A 27,707-nucleotide genomic window follows, 5' to 3' on the forward strand; every position below is an offset into this window, starting at 1 on the left:
ATTACTCTGATTTTCAGACTCCTAACCAAACCCCAAAGTTTTAGGAGAATACTGATGTATACCTACTCCAGCTTGCTCCTGTTTGTGAAAAGGATCTTTTCATATGCAAAGGAAGGGGGTGGGGGGAGTGTCTGTGGTTTCCCACTTGCAGTGGGTGTTCCAGTAACCTTTTAAACAGAGCTAAACTAGGAGCTTCTAAGTAAGTTTTTAAACGGTTTAATACTGGATTTTGAAATAGTATTTGTGCATATTATTCTTTATAGTAGTGTCTATTACATGCAGTTAGATGAAAATTGATGTATACTGTCCCTTTAAGACCACTGCTTCTTAACTCCTGTTTCCGGCGAGCCAAAAGTCTTGCGTGGAAACAGGTGAATATGGGGTCATACGGTGCTTGATAAATTGGCCCCTGTGAGTGTAACAGCTAATAACAAGCTGTACTGACTGGTCTGTTGAAAGAAAGAAGAACCCATTCCTGGTGAATTCGAATATAACTGGTGAAGTGGACTCTCTGCAAGCACTTCTCTCAATACAGCTTGTGATAGGCTGTACCACCTGCAGCACCTCTTTTGGGAGGAGAAAGGCCGGGTGGCCAGTGGGGATATATATTATATATTTATCTACTGATTTGGACACCTTTTCTAAGAAAGATATGCTCCAATCAGTGTCTTCGTTAAACTTCAGAAACTTTTAAAGTTGTAATGTACCTTTAAGTATGTCCACTTACTAATGTGATGATAAGTAGCTTTATCCTGACTAATAAACCATACCAATATTTTTATACCAACGATTGATTTATTATTATTAGTAGTTTTAATAAAAATAATAATATGTGATGGCCTGCTTTGGTTGTTTGGCCCCAGGAATTGAAATATCTGTGTGTTAAGAACAATCTATAGCAGTGGTTCCAAAGTCGGCGGAATTGCCCCCTGGGGGGCACTGGGATTACCAAGGGGGGAACTAATAGGCACAAGAGGTGGAAGGGGGTGCAAGAATTTCCATAGGGGGCACTAGTAGAAACATAGTGGAAATTCATTCTAGTGGTTCCCCAAAGCTTGATTATCTTAATTTTCTGCATAAGTGTTACCCCTCTGCTTTCATGGCTGTTCCTTTTATGATAATTAATAAATTAACAACCTACACTCTCTCTGATTGAGATAGATAGCAGCCACTTGTTCAGAAGACTCAAATTCTTTGTTTTACCAGTGCTGTACATTGACGTGTATTGTCATCATTATCTGCACTTTTTTGGATAACTGTGTAGTAGCATGAAACATAACAAATGCTTGTTGTGCTTGCCTAAGTAGCTCTGAAAACAGTTGATGGTTTTCTAGTCTTATGTCATTGAAGAAAAAACATAATTTATGCTTACCTGATAAATTCCTTTCTTCTGTTGTGTGATCAGTCCACGGGTCATCATTACTTCTGGGATATAACTCCTCCCCAACAGGAAATGCAAGAGGATTCACCCAGCAGAGCTGCATATAGCTCCTCCCCTCTACGTCAGTCCCAGTCATTCGACCAAGAATCAACGAGAAAGGAGTAACCAAGGGTGAAGTGGTGACTGGAGTATAATTAAAAAAAATATTTACCTGCCTTAAAACAGGGCGGGCCGTGGACTGATCACACAACAGAAGAAAGGAATTTATCAGGTAAGCATAAATTATGTTTTCTTCTGTTATGTGTGATCAGTCCACGGGTCATCATTACTTCTGGGATACCAATACCAAAGCAAAAGTACACGGATGACGGGAGGGATAGGCAGGCTCATTATACAGAAGGAACCACTGCCTGAAGAACCTTTCTCCCAAAAATAGCCTCCGAAGAAGCAAAAGTGTCAAATTTGTAAAATTTGGAAAAAGTATGAAGCGAAGACCAAGTTGCAGCCTTGCAAATCTGTTCAACAGAGGCCTCATTCTTAAAGGCCCAAGTGGAAGCCACAGCTCTAGTGGAGTGGGCTGTAATTCTTTCAGGAGGCTGCTGTCCAGCAGTCTCATAGGCTAAACGTATTATGCTACGAAGCCAAAAAGATAGAGAGGTAGCCGAAGCTTTTTGACCTCTCCTCTGTCCAGAATAAACGATAAACAGGGAAGAAGTTTGGCGAAAATCTTTAGTTGCCTGCAAGTAGAACTTGAGGGCACGAACTACATCCAGATTGTGTAGAAGACGTTCCTTCTTTGAAGAAGGATTTGGACACAGGGATGGAACAACAATCTCTTGATTGATGTTCCTGTTAGTGACTACCTTAGGTAAGAACCCAGGTTTAGTACGCAGAACTACCTTGTCTGAGTGAAAAATCAGATAAGGAGAATCACAATGTAAGGCTGATAACTCAGAAACTCTTCGAGCCGAGGAAATAGCCATTAAAAACAGAACTTTCCAAGATAACAATTTTATATCAATGGAATGAAGGGGTTCAAACGGAACACCCTGTAAAACGTTAAGAACTAAGTTTAAACTCCATGGCGGAGCAACAGCCTTAAACACAGGCTTGATCCTAGCTAGAGCCTGACAAAAGGCCTGGACGTCTGGATCTTCTGACAGACGCCTGTGTAACAAGATGGACAGAGCTGAAATCTGTCCCTTTAATGAGCTAGCTGATAAACCCCTTTCTAAGCCTTCTTGTAGAAAAGACAATATCCTAGCGATCCTAACCTTACTCCAGGAGTAACCTTTGGATTCGCACCAGTATAGGTATTTCCGCCATATTTTATGGTAAATCCTTCTGGTAACAGGCTTCCTAGCCTGAATCAGGGTATCAATAACCGACTCAGAAAAACCACGTTTTGATAAAATCAAGCGTTCAATTTCCAAGCAGTCAGCTTCAGAGAAGTTAGATTTTGATGTTTGAATGGACCCTGTATCAGAAGGTCCTGTCTTAGAGGTAGAGACCAAGGCGGACAGGATGACATGTCCACTAGATCTGCATACCAAGTCCTGCGTGGCCATGCAGGTGCTATTAGAATTACTGATGCTCTCTCCTGTTTGATTTTGGCAATCAATCGAGGAAGCAGCGGGAAGGGTGGAAACACATAAGCCATCCCGAAGTTCCAAGGTGCTGTCAAAGCATCTATCAGAACTGCTTCCGGATCCCTGGATCTGGACCCGTAGCGAGGAAGTTTGGCGTTCTGGCGAGACGCCATGAGATCTATCTCTGGTTTGCCCCAACGTCGAAGTATTTGGGCAAAGACCTCCGGATGAAGTTCCCACTCCCCCGGATGAAAAGTCTGGCGACTCAAGAAATCCGCCTCCCAGTTCTCCACTCCCGGGATGTGGATTGCTGACAGGTGGCAAGAGTGAGACTCTGCCCAGCGAATTATCTTTGATACTTCCATCATTGCTAGGGAGCTTCTTGTCCCTCCCTGATGGTTGATGTAAGCTACCGTCGTGATGTTGTCCGACTGAAACCTGATGAACCCCCGAGTTGTTAACTGGGGCCAAGCCAGAAGGGCATTGAGAACCGCTCTCAATTCCAGAATGTTTATTGGCAGGAGACTCTCCTCCTGATTCCATAGTCCCTGAGCCTTCAGAGAATTCCAGACAGCGCCCCAACCTAGTAGGCTGGCGTCTGTTGTTACAATTGTCCAGTCTGGCCTGCTGAATGGCATCCCCCTGGACAGGTGTGGCCGATAAAGCCACCATAGAAGAGAATTTCTGGTCTCTTGATTTAGATTCAGAGTAGGGGACAAATCTGAGTAATCCCCATTCCACTGACTTAGCATGCATAATTGCAGCGGTCTGAGATGTAGGCGTGCAAAAGGTACTATGTCCATTGCCGCTACCATTAAGCCGATCACCTCCATGCATTGAGCTACTGACGGGTGTTGAATGGAATGAAGGACACGGCATGCGTTTTGAAGCTTTGTTAACCTGTCTTCTGTCAGGTAAATCTTCATTTCTACAGAATCTATAAGAGTCCCCAAGAATGGAACTCTTGTGAGAGGAAAGAGAGAACTCTTCTTTTCGTTCACTTTCCATCCATGCGACCTTAGAAATGCCAGAACTAACTCTGTATGAGACTTGGCAGTTTGAAAGCTTGAAGCTTGTATTAGAATGTCGTCTAGGTACGGAGCTACCGAAATCCCTCGCGGTCTTAGTACCGCCAGAAGGGCACCCAGAACCTTTGTGAAGATTCTTGGAGCCGTAGCCAATCCGAATGGAAGAGCTACAAACTGGTAGTGCCTGTCTAAGAAGGCAAACCTTAGATACCGGTGATGATCTTTGTGGATCGGAATGTGAAGGTAAGCATCCTTTAAATCCACAGTGGTCATGTACTGACCCTCTTGGATCATGGGTAAAATTGTCCGAATAGTTTCCATTTTGAACGATGGAACTCTTAGGAATTTGTTCAGAATCTTTAAATCTAAGATTGGCCTGAAAGTTCCCTCTTTTTTGGGAACCACAAACAGGTTTGAGTAGAACCCTTGTCCTTGTTCCGACCGCGGAACCGGATGGATCACTCCCATTAATAACAGATCTTGTACGCAGCGTAGAAACGCTTCTTTCTTTATCTGGTTTGTTGACAACCTTGACAGATGAAATCTCCCTCTTGGGGGAGATAATTTGAAGTCTAGAAGGTATCCCTGAGATATGATCTCTAGTGCCCAGGGATCCCGAACATCTCTTGCCCAGGCCTGGGCGAAGAGAGAGAGTCTGCCCCCCACTAGATCCGGTCCCGGATCGGGGGCTCTCGATTCATGCTGTCTTTGGGGCAGCAGCAGGTTTCCTGGCCTGCTTGCTCTTGTTCCAGGCCTGGTTAGGCTTCCAGCCTTGCCTGTAACGAGCAACAGCTCCTTCCTGTTTTGGTGCAGTGGAGGTTGATGCTGTTCCTGTTTTGAAATTCCGAAAGGGACGAAAATTAGACTGTCTAGCCTTAGCTTTGGCTTTGTCTTGGGGTAGGGCGTGGCCCTTACCTCCTGTAATGTCAGCGATAATTTCTTTCAAACCGGGCCCAAATAAAGACTGCCCCTTGAAAGGTATATTAAGTAATTTGGACTTAGAAGTAACATCTGCTGACCAGGATTTTAGCCACAGCGCCCTACGTGCCTGTATGGCGAATCCTGAGTTCTTAGCCGTAAGTTTGGTTAAATGTACTACGGCCTCCGAAATGAAAGAATTAGCTAGTTTAAGGACTCTAAGCCTGTCCGTAATGTCGTCTAGCGTAGATGAACTAAGGTTCTCTTCCAGCGACTCAATCCAAAATGCTGCCGCAGCCGTAATCGGCGCGATACATGCAAGGGGTTGCAATATAAAACCTTGTTGAACAAACATTTTCTTAAGGTAACCCTCTAATTTTTTATCCATTGGATCTGAGAAAGCACAGCTATCCTCCACCGGGATAGTGGTACGCTTAGCTAAAGTAGAAACTGCTCCCTCCACCTTGGGGACCGTTTGCCATAAGTCCCGAGTGGTGGCGTCTATTGGAAACATCTTTCTAAATATTGGAGGGGGTGAGAACGGCACACCGGGTCTATCCCACTCCTTAGTAACAATTTCAGTTAGTCTCTTAGGTATAGGAAAAACTTCAGTACTCGCCGGTACCGCAAAGTATTTATCCAACCTGCACAGCTTCTCTGGTATTGCAACGGTGTTACAATCGTTGAGAGCTGCTAAGACCTCCCCTAGTAATACACGGAGGTTCTCCAATTTAAATTTAAAATTTGAAATATCTGAGTCCAATCTGTTTGGATCAGAACCGTCACCCACAGAATGAAGCTCTCCGTCCTCATGCTCTGCGAGCTGTGACGCAGTATCAGACATGGCCCTAGCATTGTCAGCGCACTCTGTTCTCACCCCAGAGTGATCACGCTTGCCTCTTAGTTCTGGTAATTCAGACAAAACTTCAGTCATAACAGTAGCCATATCTTGTAATGTTATCTGTAATGGCCGCCCAGATGTACTAGGCGCCATAATATCACGCACCTCCCGGGCGGGAGATGCAGGTACTGCCGCGTGAGGCGAGTTAGTCGGCATAACTCTCCCCTCGCTGTTTGGTGAAATTTGTTCACATTGTACAGATTGACTTTTATTTAAAGTAGCATCAATACAGTTAGTACATAAATTTCTATTGGGCTCCACCTTGGCATTGGAACAAATGACACAGATATCTTCCTCTGAGTCAGACATGTTTAACACACTAGCAAAAAACTTACAACTTGGTTATAATCTTTTTTAGCAAAAACGTACTGTGCCTCAAAGAGGTACTAAACGATTAAATGACAGTTGAAATAATGAACTGAAAAACAGTTATAGCATCAAACTTTAAAACAACACAACTTTTAGCAAAGGTTTGTTCCCATTAGTAAAATAACAATAATTAAATTTGACATAAAAAATACAAAGCAACGTTTTTATTCACAGTCACTATAAGAATTCTCACAGCTCTGCTGAGAGAATTTACCTCCCTTAAAAGAAGTTTGAAGACCCCTGAGATCTGTCAGAGATGAACCGGATCATGCAGGAAATATAAAAGTAACTGACTGGAATTTTTTGATGCGTAGCAAAGAGCGCCAAAAAACGGCCCCTCCCTCTCCCACACAGCAGTGAAGAGAAACGAAACTGTCACAAATAAAAGCAAAAAAGGCTGCCAAGTGGAAAATAATGCCCAAATATTTATTCACACAGTACCTCAGCAATGTAAACGATTCTACATTCCAGCAAAAACGTTTAACATGATAATTAGTTATTAAAAGGATTAGTGACCTTTAACAGAGAAGTTCCGGTGAAATACCATCCCCAGAATACTGAAGTGTATACATACATGTCATTTTAACGGTATGGCAGGATTTTCTCATCAATTCCATTCAGAAAATAAAAACTGCTACATACCTCAATGCAGATTCATCTGCCCGCTGTCCCCTGATCTGAAGCCTTTACCTCCCTCAGATGGCCGAGAACAGCAATATGATCTTAACAACTCCGGTTAAAATCATAGTAAAAAACTCTGGCAGATTCTTCCTCAAACTCTGCCAGAGAAGTAATAACACGCTCCGGTGCTATTGTAAAATAATAAACTTTTGATTGAAGTCATAAAAACTAAGTATAATCACCATAGTCCTCTCACACATCCTATCTAGTCGTTGGGTGCAAGAGAATGACTGGGACTGACGTAGAGGGGAGGAGCTATATGCAGCTCTGCTGGGTGAATCCTCTTGCATTTCCTGTTGGGGAGGAGTTATATCCCAGAAGTAATGATGACCCGTGGACTGATCACACATAACAGAAGAAAACTGTGTGGTGTGTGCTACATACGGTATATACTTTACTAAATACAATACACTTTTCATAAAGTCTGTTTATTGGTACCATTGTACAAGGTGTTGGGAAGCTGGTATGACCTCATCAAGCCCATCCATTACATTAAAACAAATTTGTATAGTGAATATTATCATCTGTGAAAAGTTGGTATCAAAAGACCAAGATAATACATTTTTAATTAAGCAAATTAGCTAACAAGTTTCACTTCAAATTTAGATAAACGTTTACTTTTAAATTGTATAGTGCCATTAAAGGACCACTAAATACAGAAGAATTGCATAATTAAAAAGTGCATAATAGAAAGACAAAGCAATAGCACTTACTCTAAATTTCACAAAAACAGTAGATTATTTTCTGACAAATGTATTTATTTTCCCTGTTTGCCGCCCTCCTGTCTCATGTGACAGCCATCAGCCAATCACAGACTAGTATACGTACACCCTGTAAGCTTCTGCACATGATCATTGGGAACTGGTGTCTCAGAAAGTGTAGAATTTGATAATGGAAGTAAATTATTTTGATTTTAGTCCCTTTAACTTCATTAAGGGTTCTACACTGCTATTCTGAATAATATTTTAGTGATTAAGGTAGGAGGTTCTGATGGAGAGTTTATGGAACCAAGGGGGCAGTGGCCGCAAGAAGTTAAGGAACCACTGACCTATAGCATAAAGCATGGCAAATCATTAAAGGCCAAGTTAAAGGTAAACATGCAGTATATGCTAATTTGCATGTCCTGCCAATTAATTATTATTATATGTAGAAAGTGTTTTCGGATTTAAAGCAGGAAGCACAAAATTAACTATTATTCACAATTGTAATGCATATCAATGGAATTGCTTTACTTTGGATAAAAAAAAAAGTATTGGATTGTCTTGGTTTCACAACACACAACCCAGATCAATGGAGAGTCAAACAAAAATAAATTAAACTTCCTGTAGCATGGCTGTGCAGAGAGTAATACAAGAGCAAATTATATGTGCACTCGAGCTTGCACACGAATATGTACACTTTGCCAGTAGTAACTTGTGTTTGGGTACCACGATTTCTTAATTATATTTACATAACAAGAGTTTAAGTTAAAAAAAATATTGTTCTAAAAAGACAATAAAAAGTTAAACATCTTCTAATAACACTAAGAATTTCTCCTCTGAAGTCACAACATTTACTTTATTTTGAAGTAAGCCAAATACTTTAATTAAACACTAGTAAACTCTCTCTGGAATTAAAAATTTTCCATCCTGTGAAATATTCTAATAATAAACTTATTTGATGTACTTATATGGACATTTCACATTCACTCATCTATTAAAGTCGTACGTTTTAGACAATGTTCTTAAAATAAAATCTCATACACAAACATTCTTAACCGTAGAATTAAAACAAGAGGAAATTCAAACTTTGTTTTAAATTCTTAACAAAACAAATATAAAATGGTGTTAGTCTGATTTCATCTTCTCTCTTGCTCACACAGCATGTTGTAAGACACTTTAAACTTTCCATGCCGATACCTTTTAGATGCCAAAAAAAATATATTTATAGGTGAAGTATAGAGGTTTGCAAACTTAAAAAAAACGCAGGGACATTATAGTCAAACTTACACGTTTGCGAGGCATAATACAATTTACATCATCGCAGAAATGCTGGCACTCTGAGCAGGCCGTCAATGTGAACAGATGCTCCACAAATTGTGTGCACAGTAAAACATATAACTGAAATAGCCATAGAAAAAAAATTCTAAAAAATGTGTATTACAATCACCAATGCACATTTAAATTGTATTTATTTACTTTTCCAGTAGAAATGAGGGCGTCAATTCTTCGTAGAGTCCTTTGTTATCTATTACCGTTTAGTTAAAATGTGGGGTACAACTGCCTATGATTTGATTGCACAAATAAAGAAATGATATATGTCAGTACTGAGAGGTTTGGAAATTAACATTTGAAATATATGCATAATTCAAGGAAGTCTATTAAATTCAGAAATGGTTGGTTGGCTTGTGAATCATAAGTCTGTAGCTATAGAGGGAACAGTCTTGCACCTCATGATCATACATTTACATTTCAAGAGGTTTTTCAACAGTTGCAGGATAAAGAATCGTATAAAGAAATTCTTGATTGCCAGCAATTTCAGAGTTCCCACAATGGAAAAAATATAAGCAGTTCCATAGATAATCATTTATAGGTAGTTCAGATCAATTTAGTTAATTACAAAACTGCAAAGTTTAAGTATTACAAATATTAAACCTGAAGATTTTCTAGTCTTTTGAAACCTTTTTATTAGATGATTATTTAAGTAACCTAAAAAACATATTAAATTAACACTACATAAAGAACAAACATAACTGCCATATATAGAGTATCAATTAACAGACCAAACTCCACACTATGGTATCTTACTATCCCTAGCTACCACAAAATGATGACAGAATATATTCAAAACTAACAAAAATAAAAATAAATGTTTTCGTACATGTTTATGTAAACAGATCCTGCACAGTATAAGTAAGAAAACATAGATTTCTCATTTTATGCATAAGGTTTAGTTATTTTTCACCCATCTTGCTTAGCATTTACCTTTACACAAATACCTCACAATGTTTGTTTGTACAAGGGAACATTGGTCAATTTTTTCATGCTCTTCTTTATAGAACATCCACTGGCAACTAATAATTGACTAAATTTACTATACAACTCATATGTTTGTATTTGTACAGGGAGGAACAGGGCGTATTGTGAAGACAATGGAGGACACAATTCACAACCAAAGTGAACAGCATTTGCCCTTCACCTGGAAAGTCCAAGAATACAGGATTCCAGCTCTTGCATATTACAGTGTTGTTCTGCCCATTGGACTTCTGGTTAACATCTCAGCACTCTGGGTCTTTAGTTGCACCACAAAGAAAAGAACAACTATTACTGTGTACATGATGAACGTAGCGCTGCTTGATCTAATGTTTTTACTTTTCGTTCCTTTTCGTATTGTATATTATGCACAACAATATTGGCCCTTTGGAGATATTTTCTGCAGGATTTTGGGTGCTCTCACTATATTTTACCCTAGTGTTACTCTGTGGCTTCTTGCCTTTATAAGTGCTGATCGATACATGGCTATTGTGCAACCAAAGCACATTAAGGAGTTGAAAAACATTTCCAAAGCAATGGCTGCATGCTTTGGTATATGGATAATGACTATTGTAACCACAACTCCCTTGCTTTTTGTTTATGAGGACCCAGACAAGGAATTTAATTTCACCACATGTTTAAAAATATTTGATATCATCCAATTTAAAAGAAACATGATTTTAAACTTTGCTCGGTTAATTTTCTTTTTCTTGATCCCCTTACTGATCATGATTGGTTGCTATGCCATTATCATTTACAGTCTCGTCAATGGCAAAACTTCCAAACTGAAGCCGAAGGCCAAGAAGAAGTCCATACGGATCATTGTTACTTTGATCATACAAGTGTTAGTTTGCTTTGTGCCATTCCATGTTTGTTTCATATTGCTACTGATCCAGGATGGACAGGACTATTATATGTCATGGGGAGCTTTGTCAACCTTTCTAATGAATCTTAGCACTTGCCTGGATGTTATTCTATACTATATAGTGTCCAAACAATTTCAAGCTAGAGTTATTAGTGTCATTTTTTATCGCAATTACTTACGCAGTGTGAGAAGGAAAAGTGTCCGGACTGGAAGTGTAAGGTCTTTAAGCAACATTAACAGTGAAATGATATGAACTAAGTAAAGTGATTTTTTTCTACAATATATTAATCTGTCAATGACTTTATATCTTACTCTGTATAGATCTTGATATACTGTAAACAGAGAACTTATATGTTCTAAAAGAAAAAATCTCCCTTTAAGTATTCAGTGTACTCATCCGTCTTATAGAGCTTTAGAAATAATGTTATTTTCGCATTACACATGGACAATGGCAATAGAATAATATAGCTAAAGGATATAAAGGATCAGTTTTGAGCATAATATTTTTTTACTATGGATCTTAACTAAAGATAATAAAAAAGTGATGTTTTATTCTTTTTTTAAAACCGGTGAGTGCTGTTTTTTTCTACATTGTTAAATTTCTAAGTCATCCGGGACTAGTGGACCACAGATATATATATATATATCTATATATACAGTATCTACAACCATTGTTTAGACACTGAAACTTCTGTGTGAGTATAGACACTGAAACCGGTGAGTGCTGTGTTTTTTTCTACATTGTTAAATATATATATATATATATATATATATATATATATATATATATATATATATATATATAAAATAGAGCAGGAAAAGCGCACTCTTACTTAAAAAACCATCTACCAGGGTGAGATAAAGCTTGCACTCACTGGGTTTTTGAAAAAGGTGCTTTATTTAGCACAAAAATGTGAAATGTGACGTTTCGGGGATCAATCACCCTTTCATCAGACCAAACAAATAGTGAGCAAACAGTGTTTAAATAAGGTGTTAACTCCTCCCCCAGCTCAAAATAAGACAGCCCCATAAGGTCATGTGCAATTTGACCCATCTTAAATATACATAAAATGACATTTCAACTATTTGAATAATATCTTGACTTATATATACTTGTGTACCACAACATATTAACAGTGAAAAAAATAATATATATTATAATATAAGGGGCTGAACTAGTGCACATTTCGATATAGTGAGAAACTTATAATAATACCCAATACCTAATAGAAGCAGAGCGGTCAGATAAACTACAATATGATTGCATTTGAAAACGTTAGAATATAAAAGGGACAATAATGCAGATAAAGATGAAAACTTACAAGAGAAATACCAAACATTCGTATTGCCATTACAGTCAAACAGACCACCAAACACCGACAAGATGGGCGTGGCCAAAAACGGCATCAAGGGGAAAAAACGTCATCCGACGCCACCCAATCAGAGAAAGTGCTGGCAGGCTGGATAAATGTAAGGGCAAACTGATAAGAGTGCCACTTAAAAATAACGAAATACAAAAACAATATCACTGTCATGAATAGTGTAAGTCACAGTATATTCCTGCAGAGTATGCGCAAAAAAGGCAGACAAACAATAGAAGGTATTTGTTACAAAATATCATAGCGCTTCTCAGCACATATTAGTTGCAACCTCAAGCGAGCAGTATACAATACAGCAGATGCAGACAGCACATAGACAGTTCTAGTGATATAGGTACAGATAATGTAAGAAAACTAATGTTATCAGTATGTTAACAGCAGGAAATAAAAAATCATATAGATATGTAGTGAGTGACATAACAAGACAGAAATAATCGGGCAAAATACCCAATACAAGATGTAACACTAAAACAGTGTGGTCTGTGTTGAATATCACTAACTACAAAAATACAAATAATAATACATCCACACACATATATATTCAATGAGAATAATAAAAAAGGAATAAAAACATATATAAAAAAGACAAAAAGAGCATATGAAACAAAAATAGAATAAGCAGTGGGGATGACAAATAGAGAGTCCCATAGGATACCAACGGCTGAAGGAATGAAGCTTCTTAGAAGCATCAGCTATTAATCAAATTGGTACAGGGGATAATGGTTCACAAGTATGAGGACCAGATGATTTGGATCATCATGCCTATCTACAAGACAGGTTCTAAAAGAGAAAATATTATGGAAATTAAAACGCCACAATCAATTAACAAAAGAACACAACCATGAAAGATATATCTAAATCACATAAATATAAAACTGCATAAAGTAGAATCATTATGTAAAAAACAAACAAACAATAAATTAGAAGGAAGATAACATATATAGGTTGATGACAAAATTATAGATAAGATAGACCAGTGTGTTCACCACCTCACATTTCCATATAGTTAGTTGGTATGAACAAAGAAATGTTCACCCACAACACTATTAGTGGTCATGATCATCCAGTGGATCATCACAATACAGTGAAAAAGTAAATTTATGCTTACCTGATAAATTAATTTCTTCTACGATATGACGAGTCCACGGATTTCATCCTTACTTGTGGGATTTATCCTCCTGCTAACAGGAAGTGGCAAAGAGCACCACAGCAGAGCTGTATATATAGCTCCTCCCTTCCCTCCACCTCCAGTCATTCGACCAAAGTTAGGAAGAGAAAGGAAAAGCCAAAGGTGCAGAGGTGACTGAAGTTGATAAAAAATAAAATATAAATCTGTCTTAAAAATGACAGGGAGGGCCGTGGACTTGTCATATTGTAGAAGAAATTAATTTATCAGGTAAGCATAAATTTACTTTTCTTCTACAAGATATGACAAGTCCACAGATTTCATCCTTACTTGTGGGATACAATACCAAAGCTACAGGACATGGATGAAAGGGAGGGACAAGACAGAGACCTAAACGGAAGGCACCACTGCTTGAAGAACCTTTCTCCCAAAACCAGTCTCAGAAGAAGCAAAAGTATCAAATTTGGAAAAAGTGTGAAGAGACGACCAAGTCGCAGCCTTGCAAATCTGTTCAACAGAAGCATCTTTTTTAAAAGCCCATGAGGAAGCAACAGCCCTAGTAGAATGAGCCGTAATTCTTTCAGGAGGCTGCTGTCCAGCAGTCTCATATGCCAGACGGATGATACTCTTCAGCCAAAGCTTTCTGACCTCTACACTTTCCAGAAAAAACAATGAATAATGAAGATGATTGATGGAAATCCTTAGTCGCCTACAAGTAAAACTTTAGGGCACGGACCACGTCCAGGTTATGCAACATACGCTCCTTCTTAGAAGAAGGATTAGGACATAATGAAGGAACAACAATTTCCTGATTAATATTCTTATTAGAAACAACCTTAGGAAGGAAACCAGGTTTGGTACGTAAAACCACCTTATCAGAATGGAAGATAAGATAAGGCGAGTCACATTGTAGTGCTGAAAGCTCAGAAACTCCACGAGCAAAAGAAATAGCAACCAAAAACAAAACTTTCCAAGATAACAACTTAATATCTATGGAATCCATGGGCTCAAACGGAACCCCTTGAAGAACATTAAGAACTAAATTCAAACTCCAGGGTGGAGCAATTGGTCTAAATACAGGCTTAATTCTAGTTAAAGCCTGACAAAAAGACTGAACGTCTGGAACATCTGCTAAACGTTTGTGTAGCAAAATTGACAAAGCAGAAATTTGTCCCTTTAAGAAACTCGCTGATAAACCTTTCTCCAATCCTTCTTGGAGAAAAGACAGAATCCTGGGAATCCTAACTTTACTCCATGAGTAGTCCTTGGATTCACACCAAAAAATATATTTACGCCATATCTTATGATAAATCTTTCTGGTGACAGGCTTACGCGCCTGAATCAAAGTATCGATGACCGACTCAGAGAAACTCCGCTTAGATAAAATCAAGCATTCAATCTCCAAGCAGTCAGCTGCAGAGAAACTAGATTTGGATGTTGAAAAGGACCTTGAATGAATGATGGTCTGCCCCATCGAAGAATCAGTGAGGCAAATACCTGCCGGCTTAAAAAGTCAGCTTCCCAGTTGTCCACTCCTGGGATGTAAATTGCTGACAGATAACAAGAGTGGGCCTCCGCCCAACGAATTATCTTGGATACTTCTGTCATCGCTAAGGAACTCCTCGTTCCTCCCTGATGATTGATGTAAGCCACAGTCGTGATGTTGTCCGACTGGAATCTGATGAATTTGGCCGAAGCCAACTGAGGCCACGCCTGAAGCGAATTGAATATTGCTCTCAATTCCAGAATATTGATTGGAAGTAGAGACTCCACCTGAGTCCATACACCCTGAGCCTTCAGGGAATTCCAGACTGCACCCCAGCCCAGTAGACTGGCGTCCGTTGTCACCATCACCCATGAAGGTCTGCAATATCACGAACAAAAGAAGAGAGTCTCTGGTCTCCTGGTCCAGATTTATCTGAGGAGACAAATTTGCATAATCCCCATTCACTGTCCGAGCATGCACAGTTGCAGTGATCTGAGATGAAATCGAGCAAACGGAATGATGTCCATTGCCGCCACCATCAATCCAATTACCTCCATGCACTGAGCCACTGACGGCCGAGGATTGGACTGAAGGGCTCGGCATGTATTTAGAATCTTTGACTTTGACTTTCTGACCTCCGTCAGAAAAATCTTCATGACTATAGAATCTATCAGAGTTCCCAAGAAGGGAACCTTTGTCTGTGGAATTAGTGAACTCTTTTCTAAATTTACCTTCCATCCGTGAGTTCTCAGAAAGGACAACACTATGTATGAGACTTTGTTAGATGATAAGTTGACGCCTGAATCAGAATGTCGTCCAGATAAGGCGCCACTGCTATGCCCCGCGGCCTGAGAACCGCCAGAAGGGACCCTAGAACCTTTGTGAAGATCCTGGGTGCTGTGGCCAACCCGAAGTGAAGAGCCACAAACTGAAAATGTTTGTCCAGGAAGGCAAACCTTAGGAACTGATGATGATCCTTGTGGATAGGAATATGCAGGTATGCATCCTTCAAGTCCACGGTAGTTATATATTGACCCTCCTGGATCATAGGTAAAATTGTTCGAATAGTCTCTATCTTGAAAGATGGAACTCTGAGAAACTTGTTAAGACTCTTGAGATCTAAAATGGGTCTGAACGTTCCCTCTTTTTTGGGAACCAAAAAAAGATTTGAGTAAAACCCCCGCCCCTGTTCTAGTCTTGGAACGGGACAAATTACTCCCATAGTAGAGAGGTCTTTTACACAACGTAAGAACGCCTCTCTTTTTATCTGATCTACAGACAATCGTGAAAGAAGGAATCTCCCTCTTGGGAGAAAACTTTTGAAATCCAGTTTATACCCGTGGGTCACGATTTCTAGTGCCCAAGGGTCCTGAACATCTCTTGCCCAAGCCTGAGCAAAGCGAGAAAGTCTGCCCCCTACTAGATCCGGTCCCGGATCGGGGGCCGCCCCTTCATGTTGCCTTGGTAGCAGCAGCGGGCTTCTTGGGTTGCTTACCCTTGTTCCAAGCCTGGTTGGGTCTCCAGACGGACTTGGCCTGAGCAAAATTCCCTTTCTGTTTTGTGGAGGAAGAGGAAGAAGAGGGTACTCCTTTAAAGTTCCGAAAGGAGCGAAAATTATTTTGTTTACCCCTCATCTTAGCAGACTTATCCTGAAGTAGAAGATGACCTTTACCTCCAGTAATGTCAGAAATGATTTCCTACAACTCAGGCCCAAATAGGGTCTTACCCTTGAAAGGAATAGCCAAGAGCTTTGACTTAGATGACACATCAGCAGACCACGATTTTAACCATAACGCTCTACGCGCTAAAATGGTAAATCCTGCATTTTTAGCCACCAGCTTAGCAATTTGAAAGGCGGCATCTGTGATAAAAGAATTAGCTAGCGGTGTGTGCACTGTGAAAGGTTGAGGCAGCAGAGGCAGCAGAGACGCCCAGCAGAGTGCGAGTCGCAGGCATCGGCGCAGCGCAGCCAGAGTCCGAGTGAGTCAACGATGAGAGTGATAACCATCAGCCAGCATGGCCAGTTGTTCTTTTGGAAGTGAACAGGTGGTGTTCAGAATATAAGTTGCAACTTCAGGGGTGGCAAATTCTCTTTATTAGAATACAACCAGAAGGGGCGGAGTTAGCTGTTGAAGTGGATGGCTATATACTTCATTTTTCAGTCCAAAGCCACTTAGAGACAGATCCCAATCATACAAACTTTTCAAGAACGAGTCTGGGAGCATACAAAAGCTCTATATCACCTGATTTGATATATCGGCAAGACAAACCATATAGCGAGCTAGACATCTGAGAAATCCAAGATGGCGCTGACCTCGTGGGAAAAGGAAATCATAGAACTGATAGATGTCCACTTCTTCAACTTAAAACAAGTACTTGCAAGGGCGTTTGAGCAGACACATCCAGCTAACGTATATCTCGACCAGCCAGAGACGTTACAAAACCTTTATGAGGAAAATCTCCACAATTGCCCTAAACCTTTCCTGTATGAGACTGGATACGACAGAGCAGTCCTCACATAAGATGAAAAGGTCTTCCCTATGCAAAGCACTCAGTTATCAGACATTGCAGCTACCACTTTAAGTATTACTGCGACCAAATATGCGCAGCCGCTTACCCAACCGCTGAAACCTACCAGACACACACCGGACCCTAGCTTGAACCTGCAATATGGAGACTCTCTCCTCTCACCTACCTTGCCCCTAGTCTGGGAATCGTGCGGCATTGCGGTCTTGCCGATCGGTGATGGCCCTCTCCTGTTTCCACATGGATGTTCTAGGAGGCGGCCAGTGACATAGGGTGATCAGTTCGACCTTATCCAGAATGATGCTTCTGGAGTGCATGCGAGGGTGAGGCCCTGGTTCTATGCGCTGGAGGACTGCTGTCCATTACTGGAGAGTATACAACTTTGCTGTGCCCCTCTGTGTGGGCGAGACTGTCTTGAGATTGCCATCTGTACTGTGTGGGCAGTTGGGGTAGGCTAAGCTCCCTGGCCAGAGAAATATACAGCTATGTATTAAACGAGCTGTTATGGACCGGATTTCTGCTGATTAGAAAGGTCTCCACTGCAGTGTATTATGATGTTTCTTTCTCCTTAGATACTAGTTTCATTTAATATGTTTAATTTTATATTGAAGAATAGTTCAAATGATATATAAAAATTGATTTATATGTTATTATAGTAGATATGTGCCCCTTTGGAGTTCCCCAAATCCACTATACACTTATTTATACATTTCACTAAATTTGTTTACATGGCATTTTTCAAAGATCCCATCTATGTTTATAAAGTATCTGACAGTGCTGATATATATGTGGAAATATGGATGATAGATGATTGGTGCTCACTCTAACGATGAATACTTCTGGCCTGAGTTTTATACACTTGAAATGCAAGGTCCCATAATGCTTCTCCTTTTTATTTTCCATTGTTCTCTCTAGATGTTTAGTATTAAGCCATAAACTTTATTATTTCATGTTTTAATATATATAACCTTAGGAAAAAATTCTATTGTTGTTATAGTCTTATACAAGATCCATGTACATTTTTCTTGATTGCATTTAGGGAACTGTGCAACAAAACCTAGATGTTCAGTATTGTTTACGAATGTATAGGTTTACTACAAAAGATATTAGTTACAAGTGCTTCCTCTAAAGGAAATCTCTACAGCCCAGCATAAAATATGTTTTATAGTTTCTCCTTTGACCCAGCTAACTGCCTAACAATTTACCACCTGTACCTTGTTAATTTACAATTTTAGCTGGGTGCTAAAAGAGCTCAATATAGTATCCATTGGCAGTGGACACTTATTTATATATATTTATAACTATATGGTTTATCTGTTGTTGGGTGTGGGGCCCACACCCAGACAATAAGATTTACCAATGTTAATACAGATATACCTATGGGTACGCAGAACCAACGCAGTCCATACTATATTTTGTTGTTATGGAGACAAATACCTCATTATACGGAGGCTACTTTGATTTAAAACATATTTTCCATCCACTAGTTGTTTTTTTTTCCTGCTGTTTACCATCAATTTACTGAATAGTTTTACTCTTCACTTAATAACAGCAATAGGGTAGGTTGCCAGCTATTGGTACCTCCAGCAGTGGTTGACTAGTTAAAGGCTGAAATTTTACAGATGATCCCCCTCATACTTTTAGATATGCTGAAATGGACAGAATACTTTCCTTAATATTATTAGTAATCCCAGGTAAATTCTTATTATGTTATACGATTAATCTCCGCCCCCCTCCTTCTCCCTCCCCCTTCCCCCCAATACAGAACTCTGGCACTATAGTGTTTGGGGTACTTTTGCTTGGTTTCCCTCAACACATACCGCATTCTGGAATATCCCCTCCCTAACTAGACACCCAAATCTAGGTGGTTAAGATGTGCTTTGTGTTAGCACTTTCTAGTACCTTTTTATTATGAGCCACCAATTATTTGTCTATTGCATTATTTTGGGTTCCTATGAAGCTTATTATGTTATTCTATACCTTTTACATTTATGTAGATTTTCCCACTGTAGAACAAAATAGGATTGTACATTTTAAATCATATAACACATGGTATGACATGGGCTAGTACTAAATTATCTCCCCCCTTGAGGTTTTTACTCTAGTATTTGGGGAAATAATAATAATAATAATAATTTGCGATTTATATAGCGCTTTTCTCCCTGTGAGACGCAAAGCACTTTACAAATATACCAACATAAGACATAAAAGTTAGGAGTTTCTGAAGGTCAGATAAGCGGACTGAATGCCTGATGGAAGAGGTGGGTCTTTAGTTTTTTTTTTTTTTAAAGTCTGTAAGGACGGTGCCTCTCTGATTGTGCACGGTAAAGAGTTCCAGAAAGTAGGGGCAGTGTGGCAGAATGCTCTGGAGCCTGAGTTTGTCCTTATTCTTGGCACTGAGAGGAGGGATGTGTTGGCTGACCTAAGTGAACGGGATGGGATGTAGGGTGTCAGGAGCTCTTTCAGGTACTGTGGGCCTTGGTTGTTTAAGGCTTTGAAAGTCAGCAGGAAAGTCTATATTATTTTTATCATATGCCTAATGTACCTTACTATATGTTTATATTAATATAATTTATATTGTTCTGAGGTTCAAAAGCATAAAAAGTGAGGTTTATCTGCAACATGTTTAGTGATGAAACAGATTTGAATATATGATGTGGTTCAAGCGACCATTATGTTCTTCTCTCTACATATTTATATGATTTCTGCATTATCATTTATCTGTTATACTGCATCTTCAACCTCAATAAAAATTATTCACAAAAAAAAAAAAAAAGAATTAGCTAGCTTGAGAGCCTTAATTCTATCTAAAATATCTAAAATATCCTCTAAAGGGGTCTCAATCTTAAGAGACTCTTCTAGAGCATCAAACCAGAAAGCCGGTGCAGTAGTAACTGGAACAATGCAGGCTGTCGGTTGTAAAAGGAAACCCTGATGAATAATTTCTTTAGAAGACCCTCCAATTTCTTATCCATAGGGTCTTTGAAAGCACAACTGTCTTCAATAGGAATAGTCGTACGCTTAGCCAGGGTAGATATAGCTCCCTCCACTTTAGGAACAGTTTGCCAAGAGTCCCGAATGGTGTCTGATATGGGATACATTTTCTTTAAATTAGGAGGAGGAGAGAACGGTATACCCGGTCTGTCCCACTCCTTGCTTATAATCTCCGAGATTCTCTTGTGAACCGGAAAAACATCAGTGTAAGAGGGAACTTCCAGATACTTGCCCATTTTACACAATTTCTCTGGTGGTACCATAATAGGGTCACAGTCATCCAGAGTCGCTAAAACCTCCCTAAGTAACAGGCGGAGGTGTTCTAGCTTAAATTTAAAGGACATGACGTCCGAATCTGTCTGAGGTAACACACTTCCCAATTCCGAAAGTTCTCCCTCAGACAAAAGTTCCCTGACCCCCAACTCAGATCCCTGTGAGGGTACATCGGAAATAGCCAACAAAGCATCAGAGGACTCAGTATTTACATTGATTCCTGTCCTACTGCGTTTACCCTGTAACACTGGTAACTTAGATAATACCTCTGTAAGGGTAGTTGACATAACTGCAGCCATATCCTGCAGAGTAAAAGAATTAGACGTGGTTGAGGAACTCGGCGTCACTTGGGTGGGCGTTATAGGTTGTGACACTTGGGGAGAATTAGGCGGCATATCCTGATTCTCTTCAGACTGAGAATCATCCTTAGGCACACTTTCTTTATATAAAATATGTTTTTTACATTGTAAGGCCCTTTCAGTACAAGAGGTACACAAAGTAAGAGGGGGTTCCACAATGGCCTCTTCAAGTTCAGACATGTTAAACAGACTAGCAATAGCCACAATAGTCGTTAAAAACCTTATTTACGAATTTTAAAAAAAAATTTGACAAAAAAATGTACTGCGCCTTTAAAAAATAAAAGCACAACAATTTTTCTGTTTTGCACCAAAAACGATTTTTATCACTAAAAAATTATAGAAAACAGTTCAATTTTTCCAAAAATGATTGCACCCTTTAAGTAAAGGCTAAATCACCCTTTAAAGAGACTTTTTATTTCGAAAATAAACTTTAACAACGAAAACACCCCTGCACCTCGCCACAGCTCTGCTGTGGCGCCTACCTGCCCCCACTGTACTCAAGATTGACTTGACAACGATCCGGTGACTGAAAATCAACTTTAGGCCCCAACGGAGCTAGTGCCTGCTGCCTTCTAGTGAGGAGAAAACTGCGCGTCTGAGCGTGCGAATTAGGCCCCGCCCACCGTGGGCGCCGCATTCACAGTCTCCATAACCGCATGGGAGGCGGTTTTAATAAGCCATGTGGCCCCCTTCACACACATAACGTTATGCCATTTATGAAATATATGTATATATGTATATATATATAAATCAATGTAAATATTTGCATAGGAAATTAGTACATCTAAGCAAGTATCCCCGCTTGCCCCCAGAAATTCTTAATATGCAATGTTCCCAATGCACAAGAGAATTGTGGGTAAGATATGCAAATTAGGTATGCAAATTCTCAGTTTTTTTGCTTCAAAATACTGTTTTAACACAGCAATCCTTTTAAACAGGAATATGACAGCAAACCAGAAATCACTCACTATACAAGCCTGTTTCGTTCTTTTTAGAACTCATCAGTAGGAGATAGATTTCTGATTGCTGCATTGGAAAAGCTATTTTCATGGTTAAAACAAAATTCATTAAAATTATGGGGGGGGAGATAAAAAACTGAAATTAAAATCCTCCATGTCTCAAAATTAAATCAATGTAAATATTTGCATAGGAAATTAGTACATCTAAGCAAGTATCCCCGCTTGCCCCCAGAAATTCTTAATATGCAATGTTCCCAATGCACAAGAGAATTGTGGGTAAGATATGCAAATTAGGTATGCAAATTCTCAGTTTTTTTGCTTCAAAATACTGTTTTAACACAGCAATCCTTTTAAACAGGAATATGACAGCAAACCAGAAATCACTCACTATACAAGCCTGTTTCGTTCTTTTTAGAACTCATCAGTAGGAGATAGATTTCTGATTGCTGCATTGGAAAAGCTATTTTCATGGTTAAACCAAAATTCATTAAAATTATGGGGGGGGAGATAAAAAACTGAAATTAAAATCCTCCATGTCTCAAAATTAAATCAATGTAAATATTTGCATAGGAAATTAGTACATCTAAGCAAGTATCCCCGCTTGCCCCCAGAAATTCTTAATATGCAATGTTCCCAATGCACAAGAGAATTGTGGGTAAGATATGCAAATTAGGTATGCAAATTCTCAGTTTTTTTGCTTCAAAATACTGTTTTAACACAGCAATCCTTTTAAACAGGAATATGACAGCAAACCAGAAATCACTCACTAGTGTCACAGCTGCCTCTCCCAGTGTCAAGCCCTTATTGAATTACCTAACCATAGTAATCAATATGTATATAACAAGTAAATTCAATAACACCATAATTCATACAGGTCTACTGCTTACCCCTTCCCTTACAGGGAATAATGTCAGCCAGTTCTGATATAACAAGTCTCCTCAGAAATAAAAGTCTGAACATACCTCAATGCTGCTTGTAGCATGACACCGTTCTCCACACTGAAGATTTCTCTTGCACTACCTTCAGAAGCTCTGTGGGAACCAGAATGGATCTTAGTAACGTCTGCTAAGATCATCAACCTCAGGGTAGGAAAAAAGATTTCTCCATTCCTCTTAGGAATCCAGACTGATGATATCTCCCTGAGGAAAATAGTACTCACCGGTACCATTTTAAAATAAAAAACTTCTTGATTGAAGAATCTAAAACTAACACCTCACTTTACCTCTTCCTATTACTAACACAGGCAAAGAGAATGACTGGGGGGGTGGAGGGAAGGGAGGAGCTATATATACAGCTCTGCTGTGGTGCTCGTTGCCACTTCCTGTTAGCAAGAGGATAAATCCCATAAGTAAGGATGAAATCCATGGACTCGTCATATCTTGTAGAAGAAATATAGTTATATACAGGAAATTATTGGTACGTTTGAAGATAAGCCTAGATGTGTAAATATACATGAGACCCTACTGGTACCCATGAAACTGATAGATCCTAGCAACACAGAGGGAACGATACTATAACCATAACTATAGGAAGCCTTGCCAATCCAATTGGCGGTTCAAGCCATGGGGATGTAAAGTTCTTAATTTGAAGATCCAATTGGATTCCACCTGTAATAAACACTGGTTCCTGTCACCTCCACGTGTCAGTGGTGGCTCATGATCGATCAGAATAAATCTGAGATCACTAACGCCATGTTTCATCTGAATGAAATGTTTGGCCACTGGTTGGTCGGATTCCTGACTTTTAATGGCTTCACGAATTGAATGCCTATGATTTGCCATCCTCGTCCATACTGTATCGCTCGTTTTTTCCAACATAAAAACGGCCACAGGTACAGTAAAGCAAATACACCACATGTGTGGTAGTACATGTTAAGTAGAACTTGATGTTAAAACTTTGGTTAGTGTGAGGATGTCGGAAATAGGACCCCTGTATCATTGAGCTGCAGGTAGTACATTCTGAACATCTATAACAACCTTTCCTTTTGCTCTTGATCCAATTCTTACGGTAGCAGTGTTCAGGATCAGTCAGCATCAGCTGGTCTCTTAATGACATATTCTTCTTAAAGGCGATCATAGGTGGACCAAATTCGTTAAAGGTGTCATGTCTAAGTCCATTCCACCCTACACAGCGTATCTAACCTGTCATACCACCTTTTATTTCAATTGAACAGATCAGGTTCCCTATTTATTCTCCCTTCAACCATGATGCTTTGCTGGTTTATTGAAGTTCATAGCTAAAGTAAAGCAGCTTATCTCCATATCTTGTCCACGAAAGGATATTCCTCCTCTTCAGTGAAATCTCTGCAACTACAGGCAGCTTTTGCTTCACGCTGCCACAGGCGCTGACGTCACCGCAGCGCCGAAACTCACTACCACTCAGACCGCAACTTGCTCTGTCTAAACAGACAGGCCAGCACACTTCCTGCTACATGGAGCCCTAACCACGCTGCATGCTCTCACTACTTGCTAGGGATTCAGGTTCTGTATTTAAAGTACATAAGACTGTGTTACATCTTTGCCTTTGTCTCTGCAAGGTTCTGTATTTAAAGTACATAAGACTGTGTTACCTCTTTGCCTTTGTCTCTGCAATAAGCTAATCTGTATCTGCATTTAAACTATATAATCACAGTTAGGCTCAGTCCGGTCTGGGTTACACATTACTGCTGTCTCTAGACATACTGACTTTATAGATAATTATTACAGATACAACCATCTGTTTCTGTAGTACGCTGTACTGCTAATTTAACGTTTGCCTATTATAAAGCTCATTAATACTGCTTATATTACTGGGTCTTATCATTCTGGCTACATTACCACAAGTGATTAAGTTTTGGTTTACTCACTAGCAAGCACACTGAACCGCTTGTAACACTCCACAATTTATTTAACCTGGTTATAGACCTTGTTAACACCAGACCGCACCAGAGTTATTACATAATAAACCAGCCATATATAATGGAGCCATCTGATGTGACCCCCCAACTACACAGCCTTAATCAACGTTTAGATAACTTGACCCAGGCTTTCAGAGAGCTACAGGTAGAGAACCAGAGCCTCAAAGCCTGTTTAAGGGAAGTTTTATCAAACAGAAATTCTGGAACTGACCACCAGGCTGAACCGCAGGTCTCATACCCAGAGAAGTTTTCTGGAGACCGCTCCACTTTCAGACAGTTTAGAAATGCCTGTCTATTATTGTTTGATTTGCGACCCAGGACCTATGCTACTGATAGGAGCAAGTTGCTTACTATACTGTCCTACCTGAGGGGAGAACCTAGGGCCTGGGCAGATTCCTTTTATGAGACCCAGGATCCTATCCTAAATTCTTTGGATGCATTCCTCAAAGCACTGTCTACCCTCTATGATGACCCCTATCGGCAAGTTACTGCTGAAGGTAAACTCAGAAGCCTGAGGCAGCTAAAAACACCGGTGGAGGAGTATATCACCCGGGTTAAGATCTGGGCTAGAGATTCCCTCTGGAATGAGGTCTCTTTAAAAAACCAATATCGCCTTGGATTGGCGGAAGACATCATGGACGAACTAGCCAGGGTAGGCATACCAGACCGCCTTGAAGAGTTATACGCTCTTACTATCACAATAGACCGCAGGCTTAGGGAGAGGAGACAAGAAAGAAATCCTCCTACAACTCCTGCACGTAGGGTATTACCAACACCTCCAACTTCCAGTTCTTCAGCAGAACAACCTATGGATATCAGTTTCATAAGAGGACCTCTCTCCCCACAAGAGAAGGTTAGACGCCGTACACTCAATCTCTGTATGTATTGTGGGGCTACTGACCATGCAGTTAAGGAATGTCCATTACTTTCAAAGCAGAAGTTAGGTAAGGCACTCACAACTAAACAATGTTTGCATACAAAAAACATAACCACTACTTATCTTACCTTACCTTTACTTTTACAGTGGGATCATCACAGGATAAATTGTAATGCCATGATTGACACCGGGGCATGTGCCAACTTTATTGATTTAAGTTTAGTTGAAGTTAATAAAATACCTTTTCTGTTCAAAAGCACACCCCTGCCTCTTAAAGTCATTGATGGTACACTTTTAGCATCAGGTCCTGTCTCTCAACAAACCATCCCTCTGCTTGTTACCTCTTCCTCTGGTCATTCTGAGACCATTTCTTTTTATATTATTTCCTCTCCGATATATCCTATCGTTCTGGGTATCTCTTGGCTTAAAAAACACCAACCTACGGTTTATTGGGAGTCTCTCACTTTATCCTTCTCTTCACCGTATTGTACTTCCACTTGTTTCCCAAATTCCCATTTGCTTTCCACAACTACTCCTACTATTCCTTCTCAATATCTCGACTTCTCAGAGGTTTTCAATAAAAAAGAGGCGGAGACATTGCCTCCACATAGGCCGTACGATTGCCCCATAGACCTTCTCCCCGGGGTAACCATTCCTCACGGCCATATTTACCCTCTCTCAAGACCCGAATTACTTCATCTAAAGACCTACATTACTGAGAATTTAAAAAAAAGGCTTTATCCGACCATCCACTTCCCCTGCCGCAGCAGGCATATTTTTTGTTAAAAACAAGGATGGGTCCTTACGTCCCATAATTGATTATCGGGAACTAAATAAGCGTACAGTAAAGAACCGGTACCCACTACCTCTCATCCCAGAATTGATTGAGAGGTTAAAAGAGGCGCAACTATATTCACTAAACTGGATCTTAGGGGCGCCTACAACCTTGTTAGAATAAAGGCCGTAGACGAGTGGCTGACGGCATTTAGGACCAGGTATGGTCTTTTCGAGTATACCGTTATGCCATTCGGTCTCTGCAATGCTCCGGCAACATTTCAAAACTTCATAAATGACATCTTTAGGGATATCCTTGACACTTTTCTGGTGGTCTATCTTGACGACATTCTAATCTACTCTCCTACTTACTCTGAACATATCAATCACGTCAGGCTTGTATTATCCAGATTACAGACACACAAATTGTATGTTAAGCTTGAAAAATGCCTCTTTCATGTCAGTGAGGTTTCCTTCTTAGGCTACCGTATTAGTAAAAGTAGCATTATGATGGAAGAGGGTAAAATCACAGCTATTACTTCCTGGCCTAGGCCTTCCAATGTAAAAGACGTCCAACGTTTCTTAGGCTTTGCAAATTTTTATAGACGTTTCATTAAAGATTTTGCAGCCATCACCAAACCCCTCACTAACTTGACCAAAACCACATCAACCTTTGTATGGAGTCCCCAGGCACAGAACGCCTTTGATCTGCTCAAATCACGATTTGTCACATCCCCAGTTCTACAATTACCTAATAGCAAAGCCCAGTTTGTACTGGAAGTGGATGCATCGGAGTACGCTATAGGCTCCGTTCTCTCTCAGAAAACTCCTCCAACCAACACACTCCATCCCGTGTGTTACTTCTCCAGACTACTGACACCAGCGGAGTTGAACTATCCCGTTGGGGAAAAGGAGCTTCTGGCCATTAAGTCTTCTTTTGACCAATTGAGACACTTATTAGAGGGGGCAGAACTACCCATAGTGATTTACACGGACCATAAGAACTTGCAATACCTCCAGACCAACCGCACGCTCTCAGCCCGTCAGCTCCGCTGGAGTCTCTACTTCTCCCGATTCTCCTACACCATCACTTACCGTCCAGGATCACAAAACGGAAAGGCTGATGGCCTATCCCGCAAGGATCTTAGACTTCAGACAACTTCGCCTTACTCGACTATCATTCCCAAGTCCCATATCATAGGCTTCCTCTCAAAGGACTTTGCTGAACTAAAGACCCAACAGCAGCTGGATACAACAAAATCCTCTTACCAACTCTCACCCGACGTAAACGGAGTTCTCTGCAACCATTCCAGAT

General features: G+C 40.0%; 2 protein-coding genes across 2 annotated transcripts in view; one reads left to right on the forward strand and one right to left on the reverse strand.

Moving 5' to 3' along the window:
* The window catches only part of UBAC2 (UBA domain containing 2), a 580,006-nt gene that overhangs the window by 429,868 nt on the left and 122,431 nt on the right, over window positions 1–27,707 (reverse strand). The window lies entirely within an intron of this gene.
* On the forward strand, window positions 9,975–11,309 carry GPR18 (G protein-coupled receptor 18). Its single transcript, XM_053707818.1, has one exon. The coding sequence runs from the start codon at window positions 9,998–10,000 to the stop codon at window positions 10,994–10,996; it is 999 nt and encodes a 332-aa protein (XP_053563793.1). The 5' UTR covers window positions 9,975–9,997; the 3' UTR covers window positions 10,997–11,309.

The sequence above is a fragment of the Bombina bombina genome, chromosome 3 (assembly GCF_027579735.1).
Source record: "Bombina bombina isolate aBomBom1 chromosome 3, aBomBom1.pri, whole genome shotgun sequence".
In the NCBI taxonomy this organism is placed as follows: Eukaryota; Metazoa; Chordata; class Amphibia; order Anura; family Bombinatoridae; genus Bombina; species Bombina bombina.